The sequence below is a fragment of the Apodemus sylvaticus genome, chromosome 18, assembly GCF_947179515.1.
Source record: "Apodemus sylvaticus chromosome 18, mApoSyl1.1, whole genome shotgun sequence".
Taxonomy (NCBI): domain Eukaryota; kingdom Metazoa; phylum Chordata; class Mammalia; order Rodentia; family Muridae; genus Apodemus; species Apodemus sylvaticus.
In genome coordinates, this window is record NC_067489.1 from 12,629,624 (window position 1) to 12,656,880 (window position 27,257).

General features: G+C 39.7%; 1 protein-coding gene across 1 annotated transcript in view; it reads right to left on the reverse strand.

The window, feature by feature from the left end:
- Positions 1-27,257, reverse strand: part of Csmd1 (CUB and Sushi multiple domains 1) — a 1,354,421-nt gene that overhangs the window by 1,135,524 nt on the left and 191,640 nt on the right. Inside the window, exon 3 of the mRNA XM_052162855.1 lies at positions 22,309-22,421. Within this exon, the coding sequence (XP_052018815.1) occupies positions 22,309-22,421 (113 nt within the window). The remainder of the gene's footprint in view (positions 1-22,308; positions 22,422-27,257) is intronic.

Sequence of the window (27,257 nt, forward strand, 5' to 3'; positions counted from 1 at the left end):
TTGCTACTGGGCTTCCTTAGTGCAGAGCTGTGATTCAAGGTTCTCTGCCAGAAGAACCGAGCCACGCTGTTGTACACTTCAACCTACACCATAGCACTGCTTGAACTCTCCCCAACCCCTCCTCAGCTTGTCTGATACAGTTTCAGTAACTATGACACTACCCATAACATCCCCATCTCTGACTCTCTATTTCTCTTAGATGTAATTTCCAAACACAGTTTCCCCTCCCTCCGTTCCTCCTAGCTAGCTACCCACACAAACATTACCTATCCCCAGATTTACTCCCCCCCCCTTTCTTTTCCAGAAAAGATGAGGCATCCAAGAGATTACAACTAAATAGGACAAAACAAGATACAATAAGACAAGGTAAAATTCTTCATATCAAGGAAGACACCACTTACAAACAGACCCACATATTTCTACTTGTTAAGACAAGTCTACTGCTATGGATATCTTGCACTGCAATGACCTCTGTGCCCATAGGGACCAAGGGCTTAGACAATGAGATGTCTCCATCTTGGACCAATATAATGGTGGCCCTATAAGAGGATACACATTTTGAAGAAGAAAAAATAGGGCTGTCTTGAAGAAACAAAATAGAGGCATGGCTCACAAGTCCTCTCTGACATCCACTGGGTATTGGAACAGTCAAGATGGTACAGAGCCCTCTTCAGCTTCACTGTATAACAATCAAGAAGACTGTGAAGGCCCTGACATTTTCTAAGCATTGTATTTTCACTTTAACATGTATTTAATTTCTGAGCATGTTCTTGAATAGAAGACATTTATGTAAAACGTTTACAAAGAATGTGTGGGCTCTCCTTCCTTTCTGGGCATCTACAGAACAGACAAAACTGCCCAGAGTGCTTTCTTTAAAGGTACTTGCTTAGGGTCAGCATGCCCTGTATTCCGAGGAAGTCAGAGGAAAAGGATGATCTTGGGATATCTGAGGCATAGGCCACCACCAGCCTTTAATCATGATGTGTTTGGCTTCTCAATTTCCTGGGTGAAAGAAATGGTTTAACATTCTAACACAAGTGACTTCCTAGGTGTGCGTTCAAGGCCCAGCTCCCCACAACATGACTTGCCTTTACAACATGAGGATTTTAATTCTCATGGTTTAAAAAGGAAAATTAAGTTATGTGAAATACCTGTGTCCCATATGATCAAATATTTTTTTAGGTCAATACTTCAAAATTACAGTGAACTGCACAAAAAGTGTTTGTAAGTTTATTCCCTAGAAGTCAAGGAAAATAGTTTTGCTGAGCAATGCATTACCTTGTGCCAGCTAGTGTAAGGTGATGGGTGACTCAGTAGGTGAGTCTGATGATTGAAGCAGTGAACCAAATCCCACAAGAAGTCATCTGAAGGACCCATGCATGCATGGGACCAAAATAAACTCCACATAGCAGGATGTATGTCTGTGCTTTACCATGTAAACCCTCTTAGATTTAGCATGTCAAAAACTATGAGCAATACCTTCAGCTACCTTTGCACTCAATGTCTTAAACTCCTGGCCACAGTGGCCCATGGACCCCAATTGCATCTCAGGAAGGAGTCATGCTGGCTAGGAACCTGTGAGCACCATTTTCTTCCCTCTGAATCAGTGCTTTCCTGAGCAGTGTGTTGTTGCTTCGATTAGTATTCTGGATGATGTCTGCTGTTCCCACGCCTGTCCTGTAACTGCACAGCCATGAGGAGCACAGGGGCAGTGCAGTTAGATGGAATATGTTAGAGCCACCTGCGGGAGACAATGCTGGCAATTTTATTTGTGGTGTATTAGTAAAATGGCAGCACTAATTCAGTTCGCAGAAGACCCCAACATCTGTCAGATGGTGGGGAATGTAGCTATAGATATCACAGTTTAGCTACACCAAGAAGGTGTTTTTCCCTTATGTGGTCTCAGACCATAAAGTGCCCTGTGACATTTGTAAGCCCTGCCAGGGAATCTGGGCACATCTGCCCTTGAGAGCAATACAGGGCATGCAAGGTTGGGCCCACAGTTGTCAATCAAGGGAAGTACAATAATCACTAAACTTCATATGACAGTTGATCGCTCTGCTACCAACTTTTAAGTATTCCATCTGGTTCACCACATCCCTCTTGATAAATCCTTTATTCTCCATTTTCTAGGGAAGTAGTGAGGTCAGAGAAAGGAATTCTATTACTCTGTAAAGTTTATCTCCTTTTACTTTTCGTGTATACCTGCCTAGGCAGGAAAGTATGTATGCATATACATATTCCCATAGAGATTTCCAGGTAATGTGGAGAATCTTCCTGGATCACTCTCTAGCTTGTGTTTTGAAGAAGGGTCTGTCTTGGAACTCAGATCTCACCCAATTCTAGTCTCCCTTACCAACTTGCTGTGGGACACACTTTCTCTACAGTAACAGGTGGGGTGCCCATAAAGCCTAAAGAAATAGAAGGAGTCATAGAAAGTCTTCCAACCAAAAACAGCACAGGACCAGATGGTTTCAGTGCAGAATTCTACCAGACCTTCAAAGAAGAGTTAACACCAATACTCTTCAAACTATTCCACAAAATAGAAACAGAAGGAACACTACCCAATTCCTTCTACGAAGCCACAATTACGCTGATACCAAAGCCACACAAAGATCCAACAAAGAAAGAGAACTTCAGACCAATTTCCCTTATGAACATCGATGCAAAAATACTCAACAAAATTCTTGCCAACCGAATCCAAGAACACATCAAAACGATCATCCACCATGATCAAGTAGGCTTTATCCCGGGAATGCAGGGTTGGTTCAATATACGGAAATCCATCAATACAATCCACTACATAAACAAACTCAAAGAACAAAACCACATGGTCATTTCATTGGATGCTGAAAAAGCATTTGACAAAATTCAGCATCCTTTCATGCTTAAAGTCTTGGAGAGAACAGGAATTCAAGGCCCATACCTAAACATAGTAAAAGCAATATACAGCAAACCGGTAGCCAGCATCAAACTAAACGGAGAGAAACTTGAAGCAATCCCACTGAAATCAGGGACCAGACAAGGCTGCCCCCTTTCTCCTTATCTTTTCAATATTGTACTTGAGGTACTAGCTCGGGCAATTCGACAACATAAGGAGGTCAAAGGGATACAAATTGGAAAGGAGGAAGTCAAACTATCATTATTTGCAGACGACATGATCGTCTACCTAAGTGACCCAAAGAACTCCACTAGAGAGCTCCTACAGCTGATAAACAACTTCAGCAAAGTGGCAGGTTACAAAATCAACTCAAGCAAATCAGTGGCCTTCCTATACTCAAAGGATAAGCAGGCTGAGAAAGAAATTAGGGAAATGACCCCCTTCACAATAGCCACAAACAGTATAAAGTATCTTGGGGTGACTCTTACCAAACATGCGAAAGATCTGTATGGCAAGAACTTCAAGACTCTGAAGAAGGAAATGGAAGAAGACCTCAAAAAATGGGAAAACCTCCCATGCTCATGGATCGGTAGAATCAATATAGTTAAAATGGCCATTTTGCCTAAAGCACTATACAGATTCAATGCAATACCCATCAAAATCCCAACTCAATTCTTCACAGAGTTAGAAAGAGCAATTATCAAATTCATCTGGAACAACAAAAAACCCAGGATAGCTAAAACTATTCTCAGCAACAAAAGAAAATCTGGGGGAATCAGTATCCCTGACCTCAAGCAATACTACAGAGCAATAGTGTTAAAAACTGCATGGTATTGGTACAGTGACAGGCAGGAGGATCAATGGAACAGGATTGAAGATCCAGAAATGAACCCACACACCTATGGCCACTTGATCCTCGACAAAGAGGCTGAAAACATCCAATGGAAAAAAGATAGCCTTTTCAACAAATGGTGCTGGTTCAACTGGAGGTCAGCATGCAGAAGAATGCGAATTGATCCATCCTTGTCTCCTTGTACTAAGCTCAAATCCAAATGGGTCAAGGACCTCCACATAAAGCCAGACACTCTGAAGCTAATAGAAAAGAAACTGGGGAAGACCCTTGAGGACATCGGTACAGGGAGAAAGTTTCTGAACAGAACACCAATAGCGTATGCTCTAAGAGCAAGAATTGACAAATGGGACCTCATAAGGTTACAGAGTTTCTGTAAGACAAAGGACACCATCAAGAGGACAGATCGGCAACCAACAAATTGGGAAAAGATCTTCACCAATCCTACATCAGATAGAGGGCTAATATCCAATATATATAAAGAACTCAAGAAGTTAGACTCCAGAAAACCGAACAACCCTATTAAAAAATGGGGTACAGAGTTAAACAAAGAATTCTCACCTGAAGAACTTCGGATGGCGGAGAAGCATCTTAAAAAATGCTCCACTTCGAGGGTGCGGAGAAAGAGGAACACTCCTCCACTGCTGGTGGGGTTGCAAATTGGTACAACCACTCTGGAAAGCAGTCTGGCGGTTCCTCCGAAAACTGGGCACCTCACTTCCAGAAGATCCTGCTATACCACTCCTGGGCATATACCCAGAGGATTCCCCACCATGTAATAAGGATACATGCTCTACTATGTTCATAGCAGCCCTATTTATAATTGCCAGATGCTGGAAAGAACCCAGGTATCCCTCAACAGAAGAGTGGATACAAAAAATGTGGTATATCTACACAATGGAGTACTATTCAGCCATTAGAAACAATGAATTCATGAAATTCTTAGGCAAATGGATGGAGCTAGAGAACATCATACTAAGTGAGGTAACCCAGACTCAAAAGGTGAATCATGGTATGCACTCACTAATAAGTGGTTATTAACCTAGAAAACTGGAATACCCAAAACATAATCCACACATCAAATGAGATACAAGAAGAAAGCAGGAGTGGTCCCTGGTTCTGGAAAGACTCAGTGAAACAGTATTTGGCAAAACCAGAACGGGGAACTGGGAAGGGGTGGGAGGGAGGACAGGGGAAGAGAAGGGGGCTTACGGGACTTTCGGGGAGTGGGGGGGGGCTAGAAAAGGGGAAATCATTTGAAATGTAAATAAATTATATCAAATAAAAAAAAATTAAAAAAAAAATGCTCCACTTCATTAGTCATTAGGGAAATGCAAATCAAAACAACCCTAAGATTTCATCTTACACCAGTCAGAATGGCTAAGATTAAAAATTCAGGAGACAGCAGGTGTTGGAGAGGGTGCGGAGAAAGAGGAACACTCCTCCACTGCTGGTGGGGTTGCAAATTGGTACAACCACTCTGGAAAGCAGTCTGGCGGTTCCTCCGAAAACTGGGCACCTCACTTCCAGAAGATCCTGCTATACCACTCCTGGGCATATACCCAGAGGATTCCCCACCATGTAATAAGGATACATGCTCTACTATGTTCATAGCAGCCCTATTTATAATTGCCAGATGCTGGAAAGAACCCAGGTATCCCTCAACAGAAGAGTGGATACAAAAAATGTGGTATATCTACACAATGGAGTACTATTCAGCCATTAGAAACAATGAATTCATGAAATTCTTAGGCAAATGGATGGAGCTAGAGAACATCATACTAAGTGAGGTAACCCAGACTCAAAAGGTGAATCATGGTATGCACTCACTAATAAGTGGTTATTAACCTAGAAAACTGGAATACCCAAAACATAATCCACACATCAAATGAGATACAAGAAGAAAGCAGGAGTGGTCCCTGGTTCTGGAAAGACTCAGTGAAACAGTATTTGGCAAAACCAGAACGGGGAACTGGGAAGGGGTGGGAGGGAGGACAGGGGAAGAGAGGGGGCTTACGGGACTTTTGGGGAGTGGGGGGGGGCTAGAAAAGGGGAAATCATTTGAAATGTAAATAAATTATATCAAATAAAAAAAAAAAGACAAAAAAAAAAAAAACAAAAAAAAAAACAGGTGGGGTGCCCTGCACACCTGACATTCATGTGACTTCTGGGGATCTGAACTCTGGGCCCCTAGCTTATGTAGCAAGTACTGTTTAAATACTAAGACAACTCACCAGGTCCCCAAGAAGTTAAAGGAGCACTTTGAGCCTACTGTCTCAGCATGATGATGGTGGATGGTCAATGTTCTTTTGAAGGGAAAACAGGAGAGTGAACCAGTTGGGAGCCTGGGTTTAGATGTTCGAGGTGGAGACAAAGAGCTCTGCTAATATGTTTTCTACATACTTCAATGGAGGATTCTGAACAGGGTCTACGCATCCAGCTAACATCAGAAGAAGTGTGTACTGCTCAGTGAAATAAGAAAAAAGGTGATCCACTCAAATTCCTGAGTCATCTGGTGTCTGAAGAAGATACCTAACAAATCTGACCCTTTAGGCACAGCAGAACTACCAGGATGGCTGGATGTTATAATGCCTCTGAAAATTCAGATGGGGTCCCTCCTCTCCAAGGAGTAAAGTCAGGTCGAAAGACAAAGGAATTTCCAGACCGCAGTTATAGCTGAAGAGCTTCTTTGGAAGCTAATGATGACTGGAAGAGGATGGTCAGATTCTTGTTGTTTCAAGGTGCATCTCTATGCATATGAGCAGAGACAACTGAACTCAATGAGTTATTTAAAACAATAGCATGTTGGTGGGGAACATGGAGTCCCTAGAAGGAACCATAATGGGAGAGTGGGGAATGGATGTGATAAAAATATACCATAAGCTTGAAGGAAAACTTCCAAAGAATAAAGGAAAATACATTTTTTTAAGAAATGAGTGAAGCCAAACAGTAAAGGGGGTGGAGAGCCTGCTTCCCAGGAAAGATGAAGACAGAAAGGTCAATTGTCCAAATAACCCTGTGACCATGGCACTTGCCTTTACACCAACATTTTTCCCGGGGTACCTCCTTTATCTTGGAATGTCCAAATATCAGCTGTGATTCCCTTTCAGGTAGGAATGGAGTCAACAGTGGGAACTAACCCCCCAAGGAGGTTGGGAACAAAGTTAAGACATCTCCAGCCTAGGTGTGGCCAGTCTAGCTCCTTGCTACAGGTGGATGTCAGAGTAATAGGAAAACATTGCTTCAGAAACAATAAGTGCCCAGCTGCAATAGTTTAAGGACAGAATGAAAATTATCTATCTTTGGCAAAGCTGTGCTAGAGTCCTTGTGGTTTAACTGGTGAGATGGCAAATTGTTGGGGAACTGAAAACGGAGACAAACAGCTGCATTAAGCTTGAGAGAGGTACAGCTGATAGGATGTTGCCCATGCTACCTACCTGGGTACCATTGTAATGTAGCGCTCTGCAACATATAAAGGTTGTGCATAACTCGCATTAGACTGAGAACAAATGGTGCTGATTTTATACAGACTCACATGAGTGAAGCGTTGTCTCACTTTTCAGGAGTATATAATAAAATGTACAAAATGAATTAGCAAACTTCTTACAATTACCAATTCTGTGTGGCTCCCCATCATCCTACCATGTGGCTATGCCCCTGATTTATGGATCCAAGAATTCCTTCTGGAATAATGCCAATCCAGACTTTCTGGTGCACATGTCTGTAGTGCGGCATATGGGAGGGCTCTGAACAAGTGTGAAGCCTCAGAAACTGATGCCTCAGACAGGAAGTGTTGAAGCCCCACCACACTAAGACAGACAACACTCGCCGGTGGTGAAATGCCTTTAGCTACAGCTTCCAGTTTCTTTCCCTCCCACGTCCCACAGAACTGCAGGACTCTCAGATGTCCCACACACCAGCTGTCTGCTCTCTAGCCCACTCTCCTCCACAAATGCAGTTTTGCATCCCAGCATTCTAATATTTAAAAAACATGTTTTTGAAAGTACATGGCTGATTGGAAAACAAAGCCTAAGCTGGGAATGTATTTAATTTCCATGAAACCAAAGCCGTGTCTGGAACACACAAGTCCAGGTCGCAAGTTGAACCTCAAACAGCAGTGGCTTTTCTTCCTTTTTTCCAAGGTTATGAAAGAAGAACAAGCTCATATCTGAAACTCACACTTAATGTCTGTTAGGAAAACGCTTAAAACCCTGAGACGGCTTGGAAAGTCCTGGACTCTGTATAGCCATTTATAAAGGGGTTTTAGCCTATTCCTTTAGTTCTCCATGTTCACATCTTTTCCTGGTGCTTGGAATTGAACCCAGAACTCCGCACATGGCAGGCAAGCATTCCCCCATCATGCGTTATCTTAGTGACTTTTAAGAGAATGATTTGGATAATTAAGATAATTGTGTAAATTTCTGTGAAAGTAAAATTTCACCCCAGGTACTCACTATTCTGACCAATGTTTGGACATGATCGACAGAATTTCCTATTGAGATTTACAGTATCCCTCTAAGCTCCATGTACTGTGATGGGAAATACACAATGAAAATGTGATAACCATTGATGAGATGCATGCATATAAGCCCATGGTGCAACCCTACATGGAACCTTCTTAGGTTCTATAAGAGAATCAGTGTCTTGTATGGGGACAGCAGTAGACACCCTGAGTCTTTCATCTTTTAGAATACAAGCCCCAGAGAGCTCAGCTTCACACCTACTGTCAAATGGGATCACAGGTGCCTATTACCTGGCTGAATAAAAGGAGAAAAAAAATAAATAATTGAAGGTGGCCAGTATCTGAACGGGCATGAATAGACATGGACACGTTTCAAAATATCAATTCTTCACATGAAGTATATACATGTGAATCACAGTGACTCTGATCCTTGGGCCTCAAGATCAATAGGAAAAATTAGTATACACACTAGGGAGAAGTAGATGAACAGACGTAAGATACAAATTCTTGTGGATTGAATTATAGATTCTATGGCCCAAAGAAATATTCCAATGACTGTTTAGCTAGATACCAGAAGAGGAAAATAAAACACAATTTAGAATATCCAATGTCTAGGTCAAACTATGGTTATCAGATGATTATATTTAAATTAGTATGAGCATGCTTTACCAACAACCCTTTAAAGGACAGAGACTTTTAATTATCATGTAAAGTAACATGGGCTTAATTGACCTGTGAGACTCGGGATATTATTGTGGTCCAATACCTGTTACTTATTTTCAGCATGATAGACATTTTTTCTTTCCAGGTGAACAATGTGGACATCCTCTCCGTGCCTGATTCATGCTGATTTCAACCTCTTGCTTTTCTCCAATCACCTCAACTAACCATCTCTAGTTGGAACCAAGAGTGGAACGGCATTCTCCCTGTGCTCAGTGACTTCTATCTTATATTCTTGTTATTTTTAGAAGACATAAATGGGTAAATCAATAGCAGAACAGCAGCAAGGAAAACGAAAACTATCTACATGAAATGAGATTCACAAACAATAGTGAAGTAACCTTAGCCAAGATACACAAGATGCCAGCTGATTGGAAACCATTCAGTGTGTCGGCAGGCACATACATTCTTTGAACTCACTCATAAATGTTTGGGCTGCCTCTCAAGCATAGAAAGCAAACACAATCAAGGGGGAAAGGGGGATAATGGAGTATCCCAGGACAGACACCAAAGAGAACATCAGTACAAAACCAGCAGCATTAGAGAATACGACTCAGTGACCATTCTACATCTAATGAGGGTCCAGGCTTCCTCTGAAGAAGTGACAGAATCAGCAAAGTCAGACATGGGCTGAGACATGTGCTATATATTTACTTTACAAACAAGGAAACTAAGTAATAAAAGCCTAAGTAATTTCTCCAGTGCTCAGATTTACCATGAGTGTGAAATGAGATGAAACCCATCGTTAAATTCCAAAGCCTCACCCACCTGTACACATTTAAATAACGAAATCAAACATTTTTTATCTCCAGTGTCAGAACAGCCAAAGCTTGCTGGTGTTCAGATGCAGAAGGTTATCTAATTGCCACTGAGACTCCCATTAAGGATAAAGAATTAAAACAAGAGAGAAATGAACGGGGAGGGACACTCTTTCCCTGCTGCATATAAGATGCATTTTAAATGATGGCCAGTTTTAATTTTGAAACACTACCGGTGATTATGTCTTGTTAAAAGTTGTTCATGTGTCCATAGCAAAGTTAGAAGCAATTTGTCTGCAACAGAAATGAGTGGTTGGAAAAAAGTTAACAAAACCAGCAAACAGAAAATCATGGGGGCGGGGGGAGGTGTGTGTTTATAAGGGTTCTAGTCTATGTTATAGTCAAGATTAATTATGTTAACAAATGAAAGAATTAATTATGAACTGGGGCTGGGAGCATAACGTGCCCCCATGGTTATTTGTTCCTGAATGTTGATTTTTGAAGATGAATTTTCTACTGAATCGTCTTGGATTTTACTGCTTCTTTTAATAGATTACCGCTATCTATGAGCTGAGCACCGATTTAGTGAGTATACACTGTTTTCTCTTAAATTAAAAGGAAATCAAATACAGCGCTGGTTTGGGAATTTACTAACTCAACCATTTAAAAAAAAATCACTCTATCAAAGGACTTTTAATTACCTGGCCTCACTTTCATGCAATTTCCAGTTAAGAACCAGAGTTCCACTCAAGAATATTAATGCTCACATCATCTTCAGAAATCTCTGGCTTTATGCCTTTCATTTTCTAATATTGTCAACACTTGTAACCAACCAAGGGGTGGGCATTCACATAGGGCAGAACAAATCCAGGCTCTTGATGATGCCTCCAAGACCAATGGTAACAGAGATTCACAGCGCAGACAGTCAGCTCTCCCGAACATCCAGGCACCTATGTGAACTGCAGAACAGCCACAACAATCCTTCTCAGGAATAAGCACAAGTGTCAGCACACACGGGGGTGCTGACATGCTTCTTCAAGCATTCATGAATATTTTGTCGCCCATCCCACAGACCCTGAGCCAATGTATACACAGAAGACAAAAACTAATTCTCTTTAAAACTAGAACTCTAAATAGCCGGTTCCTTTCCTGATGATGCTGCAGGATGGAAAAGTGTATGGAGTGAGTGAGAGCAAGAGAGTGAGAGACTGAGAAAGCAAGCCAGAACACATATGTGAACGTGAGAAGTGTATATGCATGCAGTATGTGCACGTGTACCTTTGTGTAAGAATGCATATATAAATGCGTGCACACATAGGTACATGTGTGTGCATGGACAGGTACATGTATGATGAGCGTGTTTGTCTTTGTGAGAATGAGCGTGTGCTCCTGCAATATGTGCATGTGCACATGCCCATGAGTATATATAGGTATCCATGTATGCTTGTGTCCATGCATTCATAAATACATACTAATGTGCACATCCATGTGTGTATGTATGTGGCAATTACTAGGAGAAAAACACCAGTGTCTCATACAACATCACCAGTAGCATCTCTCCTGAAGAAATGGGAGTAGTCTATTTCTACTGAGACAGAAAGTAGATTTTCTAATGCACAGGGGTGATTCTTCCTCACCAGATAAGTGCATAAGACAAATATCTGAAGTCAAAGTTCACACTAATAAATTACACTCTGAAAGGGCCATCCTAGCTCCACTGATGTTAATGTTACTGTCTTTTTCCCAATGTATCATGCATGGAATACACTGTAGTCTTATGCATGCCTACTTGAACTGGGTATCATAACTGCAGAAATAAGATAAAATAAATGGCAACTATCAGCTCAACTGCCACAGGATCGTAGAGCACACATCAATCAATGGAGTATGCTGGTCCTTCACTAGATACAGAACTTCTCAGGGCTTCATAAAGTCTAAGAAATATCTTTTATTTTTCCAGAGAATCTTACACACCCACAAAATCGAGCATAAAAGTCGTGGTTGGTAGCAACTGGAAATGTTTTAGGACTCCCAGGCTAAAAAGTGTGAAGCAATAAAATGTGAATGAGCAGCTGAATGGTCAAGCCGGTGCCTTATGTGCCGTGGGGCCACACACTCAGAGTGGAGACCACTGGAGCCAGCTGCAGCCCAGGCTCAGGCTCTGGTGTTGGAATGGACATGGCTATGTTTTTCTGGGAACATGGGACCCCACAAACTGCTTCCACTGTTTCTCCATTCATCAGAAATGCAGGAGACACAGGTCTTCTGCAGCAGCCCCTCTTCACAGACTGCCTCCTTCTGTTTGACTGCTCTCTGTCTCCTCTTTCCATAGCATAGCTGTCTTAAAGCTGAACTTTTAGAAACATCTCACCTGTATCTGTGCCTTCATCAGTTGCTATAAACCCAACAGTTAAGATCATGATTTCTTTTTAAATATTCTCTTACTGTGGTATAACATTAAGCCTGTTGTCTGTTGATTAGCAGATGCCTAAGGGTCTGAGAGCTCTAGCTGAGCTTATGGGGTGCTTTCAAATGTTGCAGCAGAATTTCGGACTTGTGATCCTAATGTGCCTGGTGTTGAACTCCCTTGCCAAAGGAACAGGGGTCTGAGTTGCAGTGAACAAGGCTGGAGAAGGACCAACTCTGCCTGCTCCAGAGAAGTGCAAGGGCTGTCAAGAACTGACTCGAAGAAGCTGGTATGACCCTCCCTGGCCCCAGCACCTAAGTCAAATGAAGAAGTGGCTGGAAGCTTCACTCTGGCTGAACATGGCTAAAAGAATGAGCAGGCTAGAGAGAAATTCTGTTGTCTCCACACAATCATAATCCTCAGACAGGGGCCCTAGTTCCTCTGCTAATCCCTCCTGGTCCGCACCATAATTCAGACTGAGTCTGGTAATCTCTGCCTGCAGATATGCACAGGTACTGGAGTTCGCAAGAAAGGTGAAACATGGCTCATGCAGGGGCACCATGGAGCTGCTTTTTATGATTCCAGCCCTGAAGATACTCTGGCAAGAAATCCTCCCTCGAGGGATGTAAAAGCCAGGCAATGTCAGAAGGCAAGACTCAGTGGAAAAAGCCCAGCCTGCCCCGGAGCAGGCTGCCTATTGATCCTAGGAATTGCAGGGCTATGCTGTGTGGTGCGATCTACCTTCCTGTGGCTGAGTTGAGAGGTGGATGAAAATGTCACCGTTTTGCACAGGGAAATGATTGTGTAATAAGTAACCAAGTGGGCACAAGCTCTTCTCTCCTGTGGAGAAGGGGTTAATTTGGTGACCTGAACTAAGCCGGCCATTCTGCACAGATTTCTTTTGTCTGTATTCCAGGCTATAGAAATACTTTATTTTTTAAAGCATTTCAGTGATTGTATACACACTGAGTGAGAACCATCTTCACCACAGCAGTTTTTATCTATATCCTCAATAGTCATGCTCACTAACAGGTTTTCGGGTCTGAAAGGGAAAGAAAATAAACTAGTTGTTAAAACTGATTTAGAATTGACATATTTAGTTATTCTTCAGATTGCTACCTACCAACATAAAAGCTGAAGGATATGAGGTGGGTTCCCGTTTTTTTCTTGGATATTTCATATTATAATAAAAAATCAAATAATATTTAACATACCCATTACCTCACACAGTTATTTAAGTGGTGGAAATCCTCAAAACCCACATTCCCAGCTATTTAAAAACATGTAATGGTATGCTGCTGCTGCTGGCTGTTCTCATTCTATTACCCACTCATATACTAGACCTTACTTCTGTCTCAACTTCTTACCTGTCTGACTAATCTTCATTAACAATATCCATTTTTACTGACTCTGTACTAAATACCCAAGATTTATATTTTAGGCTCAATTGTGACTCCTAAGAATACAGAGAAGCAAGGCCTGAAGAGACAACATATAAAAGTGCCTTGCCTGGAAGACAATTTTACAAGCAAATGGTCTCAGGAAACAAGCTGGAGTAGCCATTTTAATATCAGATAAAATTGACTTTCAACCCAAAGTCATCAAAAGAGACTCTGAGGGACACTTCTTGCTGGTCAAAGGAAAAATACAACAAGAAGAACTCTCAATCCTGAACATCTATGCTCCAAATGCAAGGGCACCCTCTTTCATAAAAGAAACTTTATTAAAACTCAAAGCACACATTGCACCTAACACAATAATTGTGGGTGACTTCAACACTGCACTTTCCTCAATGGACCGATCAGGAAAACAGAAACTAAACAAGGACACAATGAAACTAATTGAAGCTTTGGACCAATTAGATTTAACTGATATATATAGAACATTCTATCCTAAAACAAAAGAATATACCTTTTTTTCAGCACCTCATGGTACCTTCTCCAAAATCGACCATATAATTGGTCACAAGACAGACCTCAACAAATATAAAAAGATAGAACTAATCCCATGCCTCCTATCTGATCACTATGGAATAAAAGTGGTCTTCAATAGCAACAGAAACAACAGAAAACCCACAAACACGTGGAGATTGAACAATACTCTACTCAATGACACCTTGGTCAAGGAAGAAATAAAGAAAGAAATTAAAGACTTTTTAGAACACAATGAAAATGAAAACACAACATACCCAAATCTATGGGACACAATGAAAGCAGTGCTAAGAGGAAAACTCATAGCCCTGAGTGCCTCCAAAAAGAAAATGGAGAGAGCATACATTACCAACTTAATGACACACCTGAAAGCCCTAGAACAAAAAGAAGCTATTTCACCCAGGAGGAGTAGAAGGCAGGAAATCATCAAACTCAGGGCCGAAATCAATCAAGTAGAAACAAAGAGAACCATACAAAAAATCAACAAAACTAGGAGCTGGTTCTTTGAGAAAATCAACAAGATAGATAAACCCTTAGCCAGACTGACCAAAGGGCACAGAGAAAGTATCCAAATTAACAAACTTAGAAATGAAAAGGGAGACATAACAACGGAAACTGAGGAAATCCAAAAAATCATCAGATCCTACTACAAGAGCCTGTACTCAACACAACTGGAGAATCTGGAGGAAATGGACAATTTCCTTGACAGATACAAAATACCAAAATTAAATCAGGACCAACTAGACCATCTAAACAGTCCCATAAAGCCTAAAGAAATAGAAGGAGTCATAGAAAGTCTTCCAACCAAAAAAAGCACAGGACCAGATGGTTTCAGTGCAGAATTCTACCAGACCTTCAAAGAAGAGTTAACACCAATACTCTTCAAACTATTCCACAAAATAGAAACAGAAGGAACACTACCCAATTCCTTCTACGAAGCCACAATTACGCTGATACCAAAGCCACACAAAGATCCAACAAAGAAAGAGAACTTCAGACCAATTTCCCTTATGAACATCGATGCAAAAATACTCAACAAAATTCTTGCCAACCGAATCCAAGAACACATCAAAACGATCATCCACCATGATCAAGTAGGCTTTATCCCGGGAATGCAGGGTTGGTTCAATATACGGAAATCCATCAATACAATCCACTACATAAACAAACTCAAAGAACAAAACCACATGGTCATTTCATTGGATGCTGAAAAAGCATTTGACAAAATTCAGCATCCTTTCATGCTTAAAGTCTTGGAGAGAACAGGAATTCAAGGCCCATACCTAAACATAGTAAAAGCAATATACAGCAAACCAGTAGCCAGCATCAAACTAAACGGAGAGAAACTTGAAGCAATCCCACTGAAATCAGGGACCAGACAAGGCTGCCCCCTTTCTCCTTATCTTTTCAATATTGTACTTGAGGTACTAGCTCGGGCAATTCGACAACATAAGGAGGTCAAAGGGATACAAATTGGAAAGGAGGAAGTCAAACTATCATTATTTGCAGACGACATGATCGTCTACCTAAGTGACCCAAAGAACTCCACTAGAGAGCTCCTACAGCTGATAAACAACTTCAGCAAAGTGGCAGGTTACAAAATCAACTCAAGCAAATCAGTGGCCTTCCTATACTCAAAGGATAAGCAGGCTGAGAAAGAAATTAAGGAAATGACCCCCTTCACAATAGCCACAAACAGTATAAAGTATCTTGGGGTGACTCTTACCAAACATGCGAAAGATCTGTATGGCAAGAACTTCAAGACTCTGAAGAAGGAAATGGAAGAAGACCTCAAAAAATGGGAAAACCTCCCATGCTCATGGATCGGTAGAATCAATATAGTTAAAATGGCCATTTTGCCTAAAGCAATATACAGATTCAATGCAATACCCATCAAAATCCCAACTCAATTCTTCACAGAGTTAGAAAGAGCAATTATCAAATTCATCTGGAACAACAAAAAACCCAGGATAGCTAAAACTATTCTCAGCAACAAAAGAAAATCTGGGGGAATCAGTATCCCTGACCTCAAGCAATACTACAGAGCAATAGTGTTAAAAACTGCATGGTATTGGTACAGTGACAGGCAGGAGGATCAATGGAACAGGATTGAAGATCCAGAAATGAACCCACACACCTATGGCCACTTGATCCTCGACAAAGAGGCTGAAAACATCCAATGGAAAAAAGATAGCCTTTTCAACAAATGGTGCTGGTTCAACTGGAGGTCAGCATGCAGAAGAATGCGAATTGATCCATCCTTGTCTCCTTGTACTAAGCTCAAATCCAAATGGATCAAGGACCTCCACATAAAGCCAGACACTCTGAAGCTAATAGAAAAGAAACTGGGGAAGACCCTTGAGGACATCGGTACAGGGAGAAAGTTTCTGAACAGAACACCAATAGCGTATACTCTAAGAGCAAGAATTGACAAATGGGACCTCATAAGGTTACAGAGTTTCTGTAAGGCAAAGGACACCATCAAGAGGACAGATCGGCAACCAACAAATCGGGAAAAGATCTTCACCAATCCTACATCAGATAGAGGGCTAATATCCAATATATATAAAGAACTCAAGAAGTTAGACTCCAGAAAACCGAACAACCCTATTAAAAAATGGGGTACAGAGTTAAACAAAGAATTCTCACCTGAAGAACTTCGGATGGCGGAGAAGCATCTTAAAAAATGCTCCACTTCATTAGTCATTAGGGAAATGCAAATCAAAACAACCCTAAGATTTCATCTTACACCAGTCAGAATGGCTAAGATTAAAAATTCAGGAGACAGCAGGTGTTGGAGAGGGTGCGGAGAAAGAGGAACACTCCTCCACTGCTGGTGGGGTTGCAAATTGGTACAACCACTCTGGAAAGCAGTCTGGCGGTTCCTCCGAAAACTGGGCACCTCACTTCCAGAAGATCCTGCTATACCACTCCTGGGCATATACCCAGAGGATTCCCCACCATGTAATAAGGATACATGCTCTACTATGTTCATAGCAGCCCTATTTATAATTGCCAGATGCTGGAAAGAACCCAGGTATCCCTCAACAGAAGAGTGGATACAAAAAATGTGGTATATCTACACAATGGAGTACTATTCAGCCATTAGAAACAATGAATTCATGAAATTCTTAGGCAAATGGATGGAGCTAGAGAACATCATACTAAGTGAGGTAACCCAGACTCAAAAGGTGAATCATGGTATGCACTCACTAATAAGTGGTTATTAACCTAGAAAACTGGAATACCCAAAACATAATCCACACATCAAATGAGATACAAGAAGAAAGCAGGAGTGGTCCCTGGTTCTGGAAAGACTCAGTGAAACAGTATTTGGCAAAACCAGAACGGGGAACTGGGAAGGGGTGGGAGGGAGGACAGGGGAAGAGAAGGGGGCTTACGGGACTTTCGGGGAGTGGGGGGGGGCTAGAAAAGGGGAAATCATTTGAAATGTAAATAAATTATATCAAATAAAAAAAAAATAAAAGTGCCTTGCAAGACACTGAAATTGTCGCAGAGATACAGGAATCACTGAAGAGAAGAATACATGTCCTGTTCTGTAGACAGTTTGTACATAGAATCAACTATTTCAAAGACAGGACCTGATAAACATATGTGATATGTTGCTGGTTATAGTCATTCTATTATCCAGTCATACACTAGACCTTACTTCTGCCTCAACTTCTGCCCTGTGGGGCTAAGCTTCATTAAATGCTGACCAAGCTCCTCCCTGTCTTTTACAGTGGAGTGAAAAGAATCTAGAATGTCCTTTAAGGTTCTAACAGTGTGAGCTGGCTGTCTCAAGGATGAGACAATATAAACCCAGCTCATTACTAGGGTGTTCAGGTGGGCTAGGGGTCCCCTCAGATTGAGCCTGGAATCCCTCAAAACCAGTCATACAACCCCACCTTCTTCCTATTCACACACAGCTCTCAAATAAGATCATCTATTTTTCTCAGTTTCCTTGTACATGTTTCTTCCTTACTCAGAAAGGACCTCTTATTATGTATGCTTATTCAGACCTACATTCAGGCATGGCATCAGCAGAAATTTATCTTCTGAGTCTTTAAACAGCACTCCAGGATGTAGTCCTCTATTTTGTTAGTCCTTGGGAACAGCCCACTCATTTCATCATCATCAACATCATCATCATCATCATCATCATCATCAATCATCATCATCATCACAGTGTAGTGCTAGATAGCTTTAAAATGCCCAGTGAGAGCTTTGCAAACAAGTGGAGAGAAAAAAATGAGACCTCTAAACACATTTTGAAGACTTATTTTTATTTAAATGTATGTGAATGGGTTTGTGCACCTATGGGTGCAGTGCTAACAGAGGCCAGAAGAGGGCAGAAGAGCTCCTTGACCTGGAGTTATAGCTGTGAAATACCTGATATCGGTGCTAACAAGGGAATGTGGGTCCTCTTATAGCAGGAAGTATACTTCTGCACTGAGACATCTCTCCATCCACGATAAATGAATTCCTAGGCCCTAATGTCTACCAACTGAATCCTGCTCATACAGTGTCCTTATAAACATGAACATATTGTACAAGGATACTGTGTGTTCGTGCTTGTGTTTGGTACACAGTCTCATGCTTATCTCTAACATCTGGAGGATGAGCAGTCCTTGAGGACTGCAACTTCTAAAGATAAGCAGATCTAGGCTTAATTCTACTGGCACTGAGCAACATAGTACAATTCTGAAAAAACAAAATGAAACTACTTTAGTCACTGCTCCATCAACTTTAAATGATAGTAACTGATGATTTTATTTCACTTGCAGAGTCCTTGTAAGGATAGATTAGAAAATGCGTTTAAGACATTATACACTAAAAGATACATCTATCTATTTATTGTCCTATCTACCTCAATCCTTATCAATAGTTAACTGTATTCTTATCTCTCTATGCACCATATCTATCTATCCTTCCATCCATCTATTATCTATCTGTTAACTACCTGTTATTTATCTTTCTATCATCTGTTTGCTATCTATGATATACTTATTTTGCCATGACCATCTGTCATGCACATTTCTACCATCTATCTACATATTTATCATTTTGGTATTTATCAGTCATCTGTATATAAATATTTTATCATACATGTGTGTGGCAATAATCTACCTATCATCTGCATATATAGATCATTTGTCGACCAATCCTTTATCTATCCTCTATGATGCATTTTTTCTCACAACCATCTCTCACCTACCTCTTAATCTATCATCTTTTTGTCTCCTAACTTTCTATTTATCCACGTACCCACATATATATACATTATTGACATATCCAACCACCATATATCTATATATCTAATCCATGATTCCTTCATTGACCACCTAACCACCATATATATGTGTGGGTTTGTGTGTGTGTATGTGTACATGGGTGTATGTGTGATGTTAATCAATTTAATAATTTATGATAACAATGTCTGAATTTTTTAGAACTCATTATAAGCAACATATAGCTTTGTGTCTCATTAGACATTTATTAAATAGAATTATACTAACTGTTTGGTCCATAGATGGAGCAAATAATACCTGACAAGTTGATTATTTTGAGTTACTGGCTCAGATTTTTCTGTACTTACCAGTTAAAATCCATGGATTGCTTCTATAATAATCTATAAACTTTTTTGCTAAGAAGTTCCAAAAGAGACCCTTTGAGGAAATACTTCATGTGGACAACTTTAGAAAGAAATTTATGAACACTTCCATTAGGATTACAATGTTAAATTCAGTGACTAAATGCATTAATTGGAATATTTACCTTATTGTTTCCACACTCATTATGTTGCTTAATCTCCTCATGTACAAATAATAATTATCATAAACAAGACTTATTTGAAAGTATTGCCAAAGAAATCATGCATTTCATGCCCACATTAAGACCATTGTCAAGGTTATCTTATTTTTTGACAGATCTTAAACTTTGGACAATTTCCTCATTCCAACCCAGTGAATATAAATTAAAAATTTAAGCAGCAATCTGTTAATACTAAAGAAATTCTAATTTATGAACGAAGTGCTACTTTAGGGACCACAGGGAAATGCTTTAATAGCTGATTTTGTACTTTTATTTAAATCAATTTCCATTAAATATCTTGGATAATATATTAACATTTTAAGTGTTTAGATTAACATTAATTAGATTCTTTCCTTCATAGAAATGACTACATGTGTTGTCTCTTCAAAACAGCAAGCACTAGAGTAAAAGAAAATCTACATTATTTTTAAATTAAAATTAATGTAAGTAACACATTGGAAATTGCTGTATATGTCTTTCTGGTCACCACACTGGCTCTGCCTTCTCTCACAGATATATTTTTTCTCTCCTATGCACTCCCAAATCCTGCCTTGATGGGTGGGAGGTAGGTGCCTCCCATCCCTGGGGGCTTGAGCTATCAGTGAAGGAGGGGAGCTGTCAGTGAGATCTCCACTCTCTTCCCAATAACTTCTCCCATCTCTATCTTCTATCAGGTTGGTAAAAGTCTTTGATGTGCAGTGATAAATAATGATTATATTCAGATATTAAATATTACATAAAATTGGTTTTGTTGATGACAGATTTGTTTACTTTACAAATATGCTTTCTCAAAATTAGTGTTACCTTTTTTTAATGTCATCAGATAAATTATTAACCATTTGAAATGTAACTTACGAAAACATCTTTACATATTCTGAAAACAGATTCAGGGTAACATATCTATGCGCTTTTCCAGTTGTATTTTCTTATGATCCTGACCGAAGCATGGAATACCTTCTAGCAGAAAAAAAAATTCATAAGTTTGTCGAAACTATACTATCATCCATCATGACAATGAATAAAACCCACAGAAGACCAGGAAGATTTGATGAGAGGGGTCACTTAGGGGGCACTCACTCAACTCCATAGGTTTCTATGTAAGCTGTTGGTGATCAGAGAAATGCATAGAATATGCACATGGACTTTGTCAGGAAAGAGAATAGGATTCCTGGACCGTGGACACACTGTCTCCTGGCAATTGTAACTGAATTTTAAAGTTAATCCAACCTCTCATAGGCATAGGGGAAGGTGTAGAATCATAGAGGGCAGACCAGAAAGGAGGACATCATTTGAAATGTAAACAAATAAAATAATAAAGCAGTTAATACAACCATTGACCATAAACCAGCCTGCTGCTGTCTGAAGACTTTGCTACTTCTTGATGGTCACACTCTCAGCAGTGTTTACACCTCTCTAGAAAGTGACCATGGCTTATCTGAAAGTGCAGTGACCTCACAAATGAATCTGGCAGAGCAGGCTGGTATCTGCAGCATTAATGCATAGGTCCCTTAAGTTAAAAATATTAATAAGTCTCTACAACTCTATGTGGCTGTAGTATGCATTAGTACACTATTATATAACCCGTTGCAACCAGTTAACTACATTCCAACTAAGTTCAGTTAAACCAATACAGGGTTGAATTTTGAACAAAGAGCATGTGTGCACACGCACTCAACATTAGAGCAAACCCAGACACACGTAAAGCAAACTACATGGGTTGCTGAAAGTCAGTGACTAGTGGCCCCACCCACAATTTACTTTTCTTAACTCATAGTTATACCAAAGTTTACATCACTTACAATTGCTAACGCTTGTATTACACATGAAAGAAAATTAAATACCTCTATGCAAAACTAAATTACACACACCTTAGGCCTCATGCTCACAGATACCCAGTTCAATTACTTCCAATCTAACACAGAGAAAATCATATCCTCAACCAAAGTCCACTCTTCTTTTTTTATATCTCCACCAAAACACCTTAAAACTGTCAACAACATAACAAAGTATATAACCACGAATCTGATGTCAAGCACAAAACTAAAATTCCACTGCTTTGCAAGACACAAACAAGACCAAATTAATTTCTAAATGAAATATTCTAACTTTGGCAAAGACTCCTCATTTCATGAGACCATGTTACTTCAGTCCTAGTTACCAGTTGTATTGCTGAAGAAACACTTTAATAAGACTCTTCTAGCTTAAAAACAAAAACATTACGATGAAGCAGGCCCCTCAAATATATGTGTAACCTTCAGATGTTGCCATTGTATTGAACAAAACAATTTGATTCATAAGTTCAGACCAATAAGCAAGAAGTTAAGCATGACTTTTTTTAGTTCTTTGGCAGATGTAAAAGAGTGTTGTATCTGCTTGACAATCTATTAAAGAACAGCCAAGTACTCATCATCTGCACCTGCATCAGTATCCCATAGCAGCAATTAGCGGATAGGTGAGTAACATGCCAAGTGCCACAGCCTCCTACCTTCATACATGGCCTTGAAACCCTGCGCGCTCACTGCAAAGTCTGTGGTGAACCAGAGTGTGAGGAGAGACCCAGTGCTCACGATGGAGGAAGGCAGCTGGAATCCTGACAGCCTGTATTTAGAAGAGAGAAGAAGAGTCAGAAAATCTTGTTAAACACCGCGTGTTATAACTAAAGTGCACACATTTGCCAGAGGAGCTGGTTTACTGACCTTCCTTGATAGCATTTTGTTTGTTGAGAGTGCCTTTACTAAGAGGTTCAGGCTAACCTTGAAGTTGTTTTTCTTTTGTCTTAGGCTTCTAAGTGCTGGGATTACAAGTAAGACACCATTTGATTATTCTTAATTATGTTACCTTTTTCTAAGTGGCATCATCAAAGACTTAGGTAAACATTGTAACATTATTTGGATGTACATTGTAACATATTTGTTTATTTCAATAACTTGAGAAAACTCCTGTGAAGGAATTGTTCACCATTGTGATGTCTTAAGCAGACTGGATTAGGGCTACTTAGCACTATACAATGAAACACGTGCATATGGAGTAAGACAGGAACACCCAACATGTGCTTTACCACATGTGACAGGATATCCCACACATGCTTATGTGTTCAGTCACCATTGGGAACTTGTCACATCTAACAAGGCATCTGTTTGTTCTTACATTTACTCCAAAGAAATGGAGGTTTCTCTACAGTAGAAGCTACCATATGCTTGTCATTGCATACAATAAAACTCAGTTACCACCCTCAGAAACTACATCATTGATCTTAACATTTAGTTTCAAGGTAAATTTGGTTTTTGAAAAAAATATCTCCATCCATCATTATGCTTGAGTAATTTTAAAAGTTTTAATGCCAATAATCAGAGCTCAGGGGGAATAAATTAGTGACTACATATGTTTAGTAATTTAAAAACAATAGATTTATAAAAGGTCAAAAGGAAACTAAAACAGATTATACTTCATGTAATTTCATAACTAAAGAAATCTAGTTGAAGATATATGCAGTAGTGGTGAAGCCAGTGCACTAGGCAATCATGCAGAAGACAGAGCATATGTGCACCCTCTGAAGGAGGGATTCTGGTTTGCTAGTTAGCCTGCACGAGTAGGGACCTTAACGCCGCTATTGGGGATTATAGAATCAATGGTCTGGATGAACTCAAGATGATCTACTATTAGTAATAACAGCATGAAAATTTAGTAATAAGATGACAGAACTAATAGGCTTGAAAATAATATTGTGTTCAAATGAGCAAATGAGGATTATTGTACAAACATGGATTATGCTTACTTTGGTTTTCATTAAGGTTTTTTGTGTCAACTTTTGGTTCATTCAGAAAAATTAACTCTCAGACTAAGAGATGATTCAATCTGCAAAATATTTGTTGTTCAATCATGAAGACCTAAGTTCAGATGCTATCACCTGGGGAAAAGCAGTTGTGTTTTCAGTAAGTCCATATGTGAGACTTGGGAACAGGTAGATCTTTGGAGCTCATTGGCATTTAGGTCTAATCACATCCATGAGTTTCAGGCTCAGTGAAAGATCCAATCTCATAAATTGAGTGGATGATTGAGAAAGACACCCAACCTTAACATTCATCTTCCATGTGTATGTATAACATGCATGCCTCGATATGAACATGAATACATCATTTACTTCACACAACCACTACAAAAGCAACTGTTTTACATATTTTTTTATGTATAGTCAATAGACCAAGAACTCCCAACTTCAATCTCATCCTAGTATAATGACAATGCAACAACAGCAAAAATAGGCAAAGACACAATCAGAAACAAAACTACAGGCCAGTATCTCCAGAGTGCATGCAAAATCATTGATAAAATACTTAAAAACTAAATACAGGCATATCTTATAAAGGTCATCTGCAGTTAGGTTGGCTTTATCATGGAGATGTGTGGATGGTTCAAACTATGTCAATAAATAAAAGTAATAAATCAGATAAACAGACCAAAAGACAAAAGTCACATGATCATCTCAAAAGATGCAGAAAAAGCCTTTGATATAATGCACCATTTTTTCATGATAAGAGTTCTGTAGAGAGTAGGCCTGGGGAGAACATAACTCAACATAATAAATAATACATATGACATAGCCACAGCCAACAGTCTAAATGGAGAAAAGTTCCAAGAAATCCCATAATATCAGGAAGAAGAAAATGCCTTCCATTTTCCCTACTCCTTTTCAATATAGAACTTGAGGCATTATATACAGCAAAATAAAAGAAAATTAAAAACAGGAAAATAAATCAAAACATCAAAAAGGGAAATAAATCAAATCATCCCTATTTGCATAACTTGTGTTATACATAAAAGATCTCAAAAATTGTTAAAGCTAAGGGAATGAAAACCATCTGGTACATATTTGTTGAAAAAGGTTGATCTGTGATCAGTAGATCAACACAGGAAGCATGATATGACCTCTATGAACACCCCTGACTTCCTTTTTTAATGGGAAATTCAACAACTGGGTCTCCATGAGCAAAAGTTGTCCTAGAGCCAGTTAATAGTTTTGTAATATCATGATCCACAAGTAGTAACCTAAAATGTAAAATTATACAACTTATATTAAAAGCAGGTCAAGTCTTCAAGGCCCATGGTATGGGAAGAGTCCCTGTGTGTTTCATTACATTTGTCATCCAGGAGAGGAAAAGTAAATAGATTGGATTTCATAAAACTTTAAAACCTTTCTTTATGAAATACCCTATTAAGAGGATCCAAAGACATTTGGCAGCCTGGGAGAAGATATTTGCAAGCCAATTATCTGGACAAGCTAAATTATCTAGAATATATAACACACTCAACAGCAAAAAAAAAAAAAAAAAAAAAAAAAAAAAAAAAAAAAAAAAAAAAAGACAAGTAATACAATTAAATTAGAAAACTGGCAAAATAAAATACACAGAAATCATGTTCTAGTTTGCTTTCTGTTGCTGGGATAAAAGAAGAAGCAAAAACAACTTGGGAGAGAAAGAATTAATGTAGCTCAAAGCTCACAGTCCACCATCAAGGGAAGCCATCCCAAGCATGACCCAGAAGGCAGGAACTGAAGCAGAGGCTATGCAGGAACACTGCTTCTCGGATTCTAGACTCATTAGCAGCTGCCTTTCTTTTCTTTTCTTTTTTATTTTTTAATTTTTTTTTATTATTATTCGATATAATTTATTTACATTTCAAATGATTTCCCCTTTTCTAGCCCCCTCCACTCCCCGAAAGTCCCGCAAGCCCCCTTCTCTTCCCCTGTCCTCCCACCCACCCCTTCCCACTTCCCCGTTCTGGTTTTGCTGAATACTGTTTCACTGAGTCTTTCCAGAACCAGGGGCCACTCCTCCTTTCTTCTTGTACCTCATTTGATGTGTGGATTATGTTTTGGATATTCCAGTTTTCTAGGTTAATATCCATTTATTAGTGAGTGCATACCATGATTCACCTTTTGAGTCTGGGTTACCTCACTTAGTATGATATTCTCTAGCTCCATCCATTTGCCTAAGAATTTCATGAATTCATTGTTTCTAATGGCTGAATAGTACTCCATTGTGTAGATATACCACATTTTTTGCATCCACTCTTCTGTTGAGGGATACCTGGGTTCTTTCCAGCATCTGGCAATTACAAATAGGGCTGCTATGAACATAGTAGAACATGTATCCTTATTACATGGTGGGGAGTCTTCTGGGTATATGCCCAGGAGTGGTATAGCAGGATCTTCTGGAAGTAAGGTGCCCAGTTTTCGGAGGAACCGCCAGACTGATTTCCAGAGTGGTTGTACCAATTTGCAACCCCACCAGCAGTGGAGGAGTGTTCCTCTTTCTCCACACCCTCTCCAACACCTGCTGTCTCCTGAATTTTTAATCTTAGCCATTCTGACTGGTGTAAGATGAAATCTTAGGGTTGTTTTGATTTGCATTTCCCTAATGACTAATGAAGTTGAGCATTTTTTAAGATGCTTCTCCGCCATCCGAAGTTCTTCAGGTGAGAATTCTTTGTTTAACTCTGTACCCCATTTTTTAATAGGGTTGTTTGGTTTTCTGGAGTCTAACTTCTTGAGTTCTTTATATATATTGGATATTAGCCCTCTATCTGATGTAGGATTGGTGAAGATCTTTTCCCAATTTGTTGGTTGCCGATTTGTCCTCTTGATGGTGTCCTTTGCCTTACAGAAACTTTGTAATTTTATGAGGTCCCATTTGTCAATTCTTGCTCTTAGAGCATATGCTATTGGTGTTCTGTTCAGAAACTTTCTCCCTGTACCGATGTCCTCAAGGGTCTTCCCCAGTTTCTTTTCTATTAGCTTCAGAGTGTCTGGCTTTATGTGGAGGTCCTTGATCCATTTGGATTTGAGCTTAGTACAAGGAGACAAGGATGAATCAATTCGCATTCTTCTGCATGCTGACCTCCAGTTGAACCAGCACCATTTGTTGAAAAGGCTATCTTTTTTCCATTGGATGTTTTCAGCCTCTTTGTCGAGGATCAAGTGGCCATAGGTGTGTGGGTTCATTTCTGGATCTTCAATCCTGTTCCATTGATCCTCCTGCCTGTCACTGTACCAATACCATGCAGTTTTTAACACTATTGCTCTGTAGTATTGCTTGAGGTCAGGGATACTGATTCCCCCAGATTTCCTTTTGTTGCTGAGAATAGTTTTAGCTATCCTGGGTTTTTTGTTGTTCCAGATGAATTTGATAATTGCTCTTTCTAACTCTGTGAAGAATTGAGTTGGGATTTTGATGGGTATTGCATTGAATCTGTATATTGCTTTAGGCAAAATGGCCATTTTAACTATATTGATTCTACCGATCCATGAGCATGGGAGGTTTTCCCATTTTTTGAGGTCTTCTTCCATTTCCTTCTTCAGAGTCTTGAAGTTCTTGTCATACAGATCTTTCACATGTTTGGTAAGAGTCACCCCAAGATACTTTATACTGTTTGTGG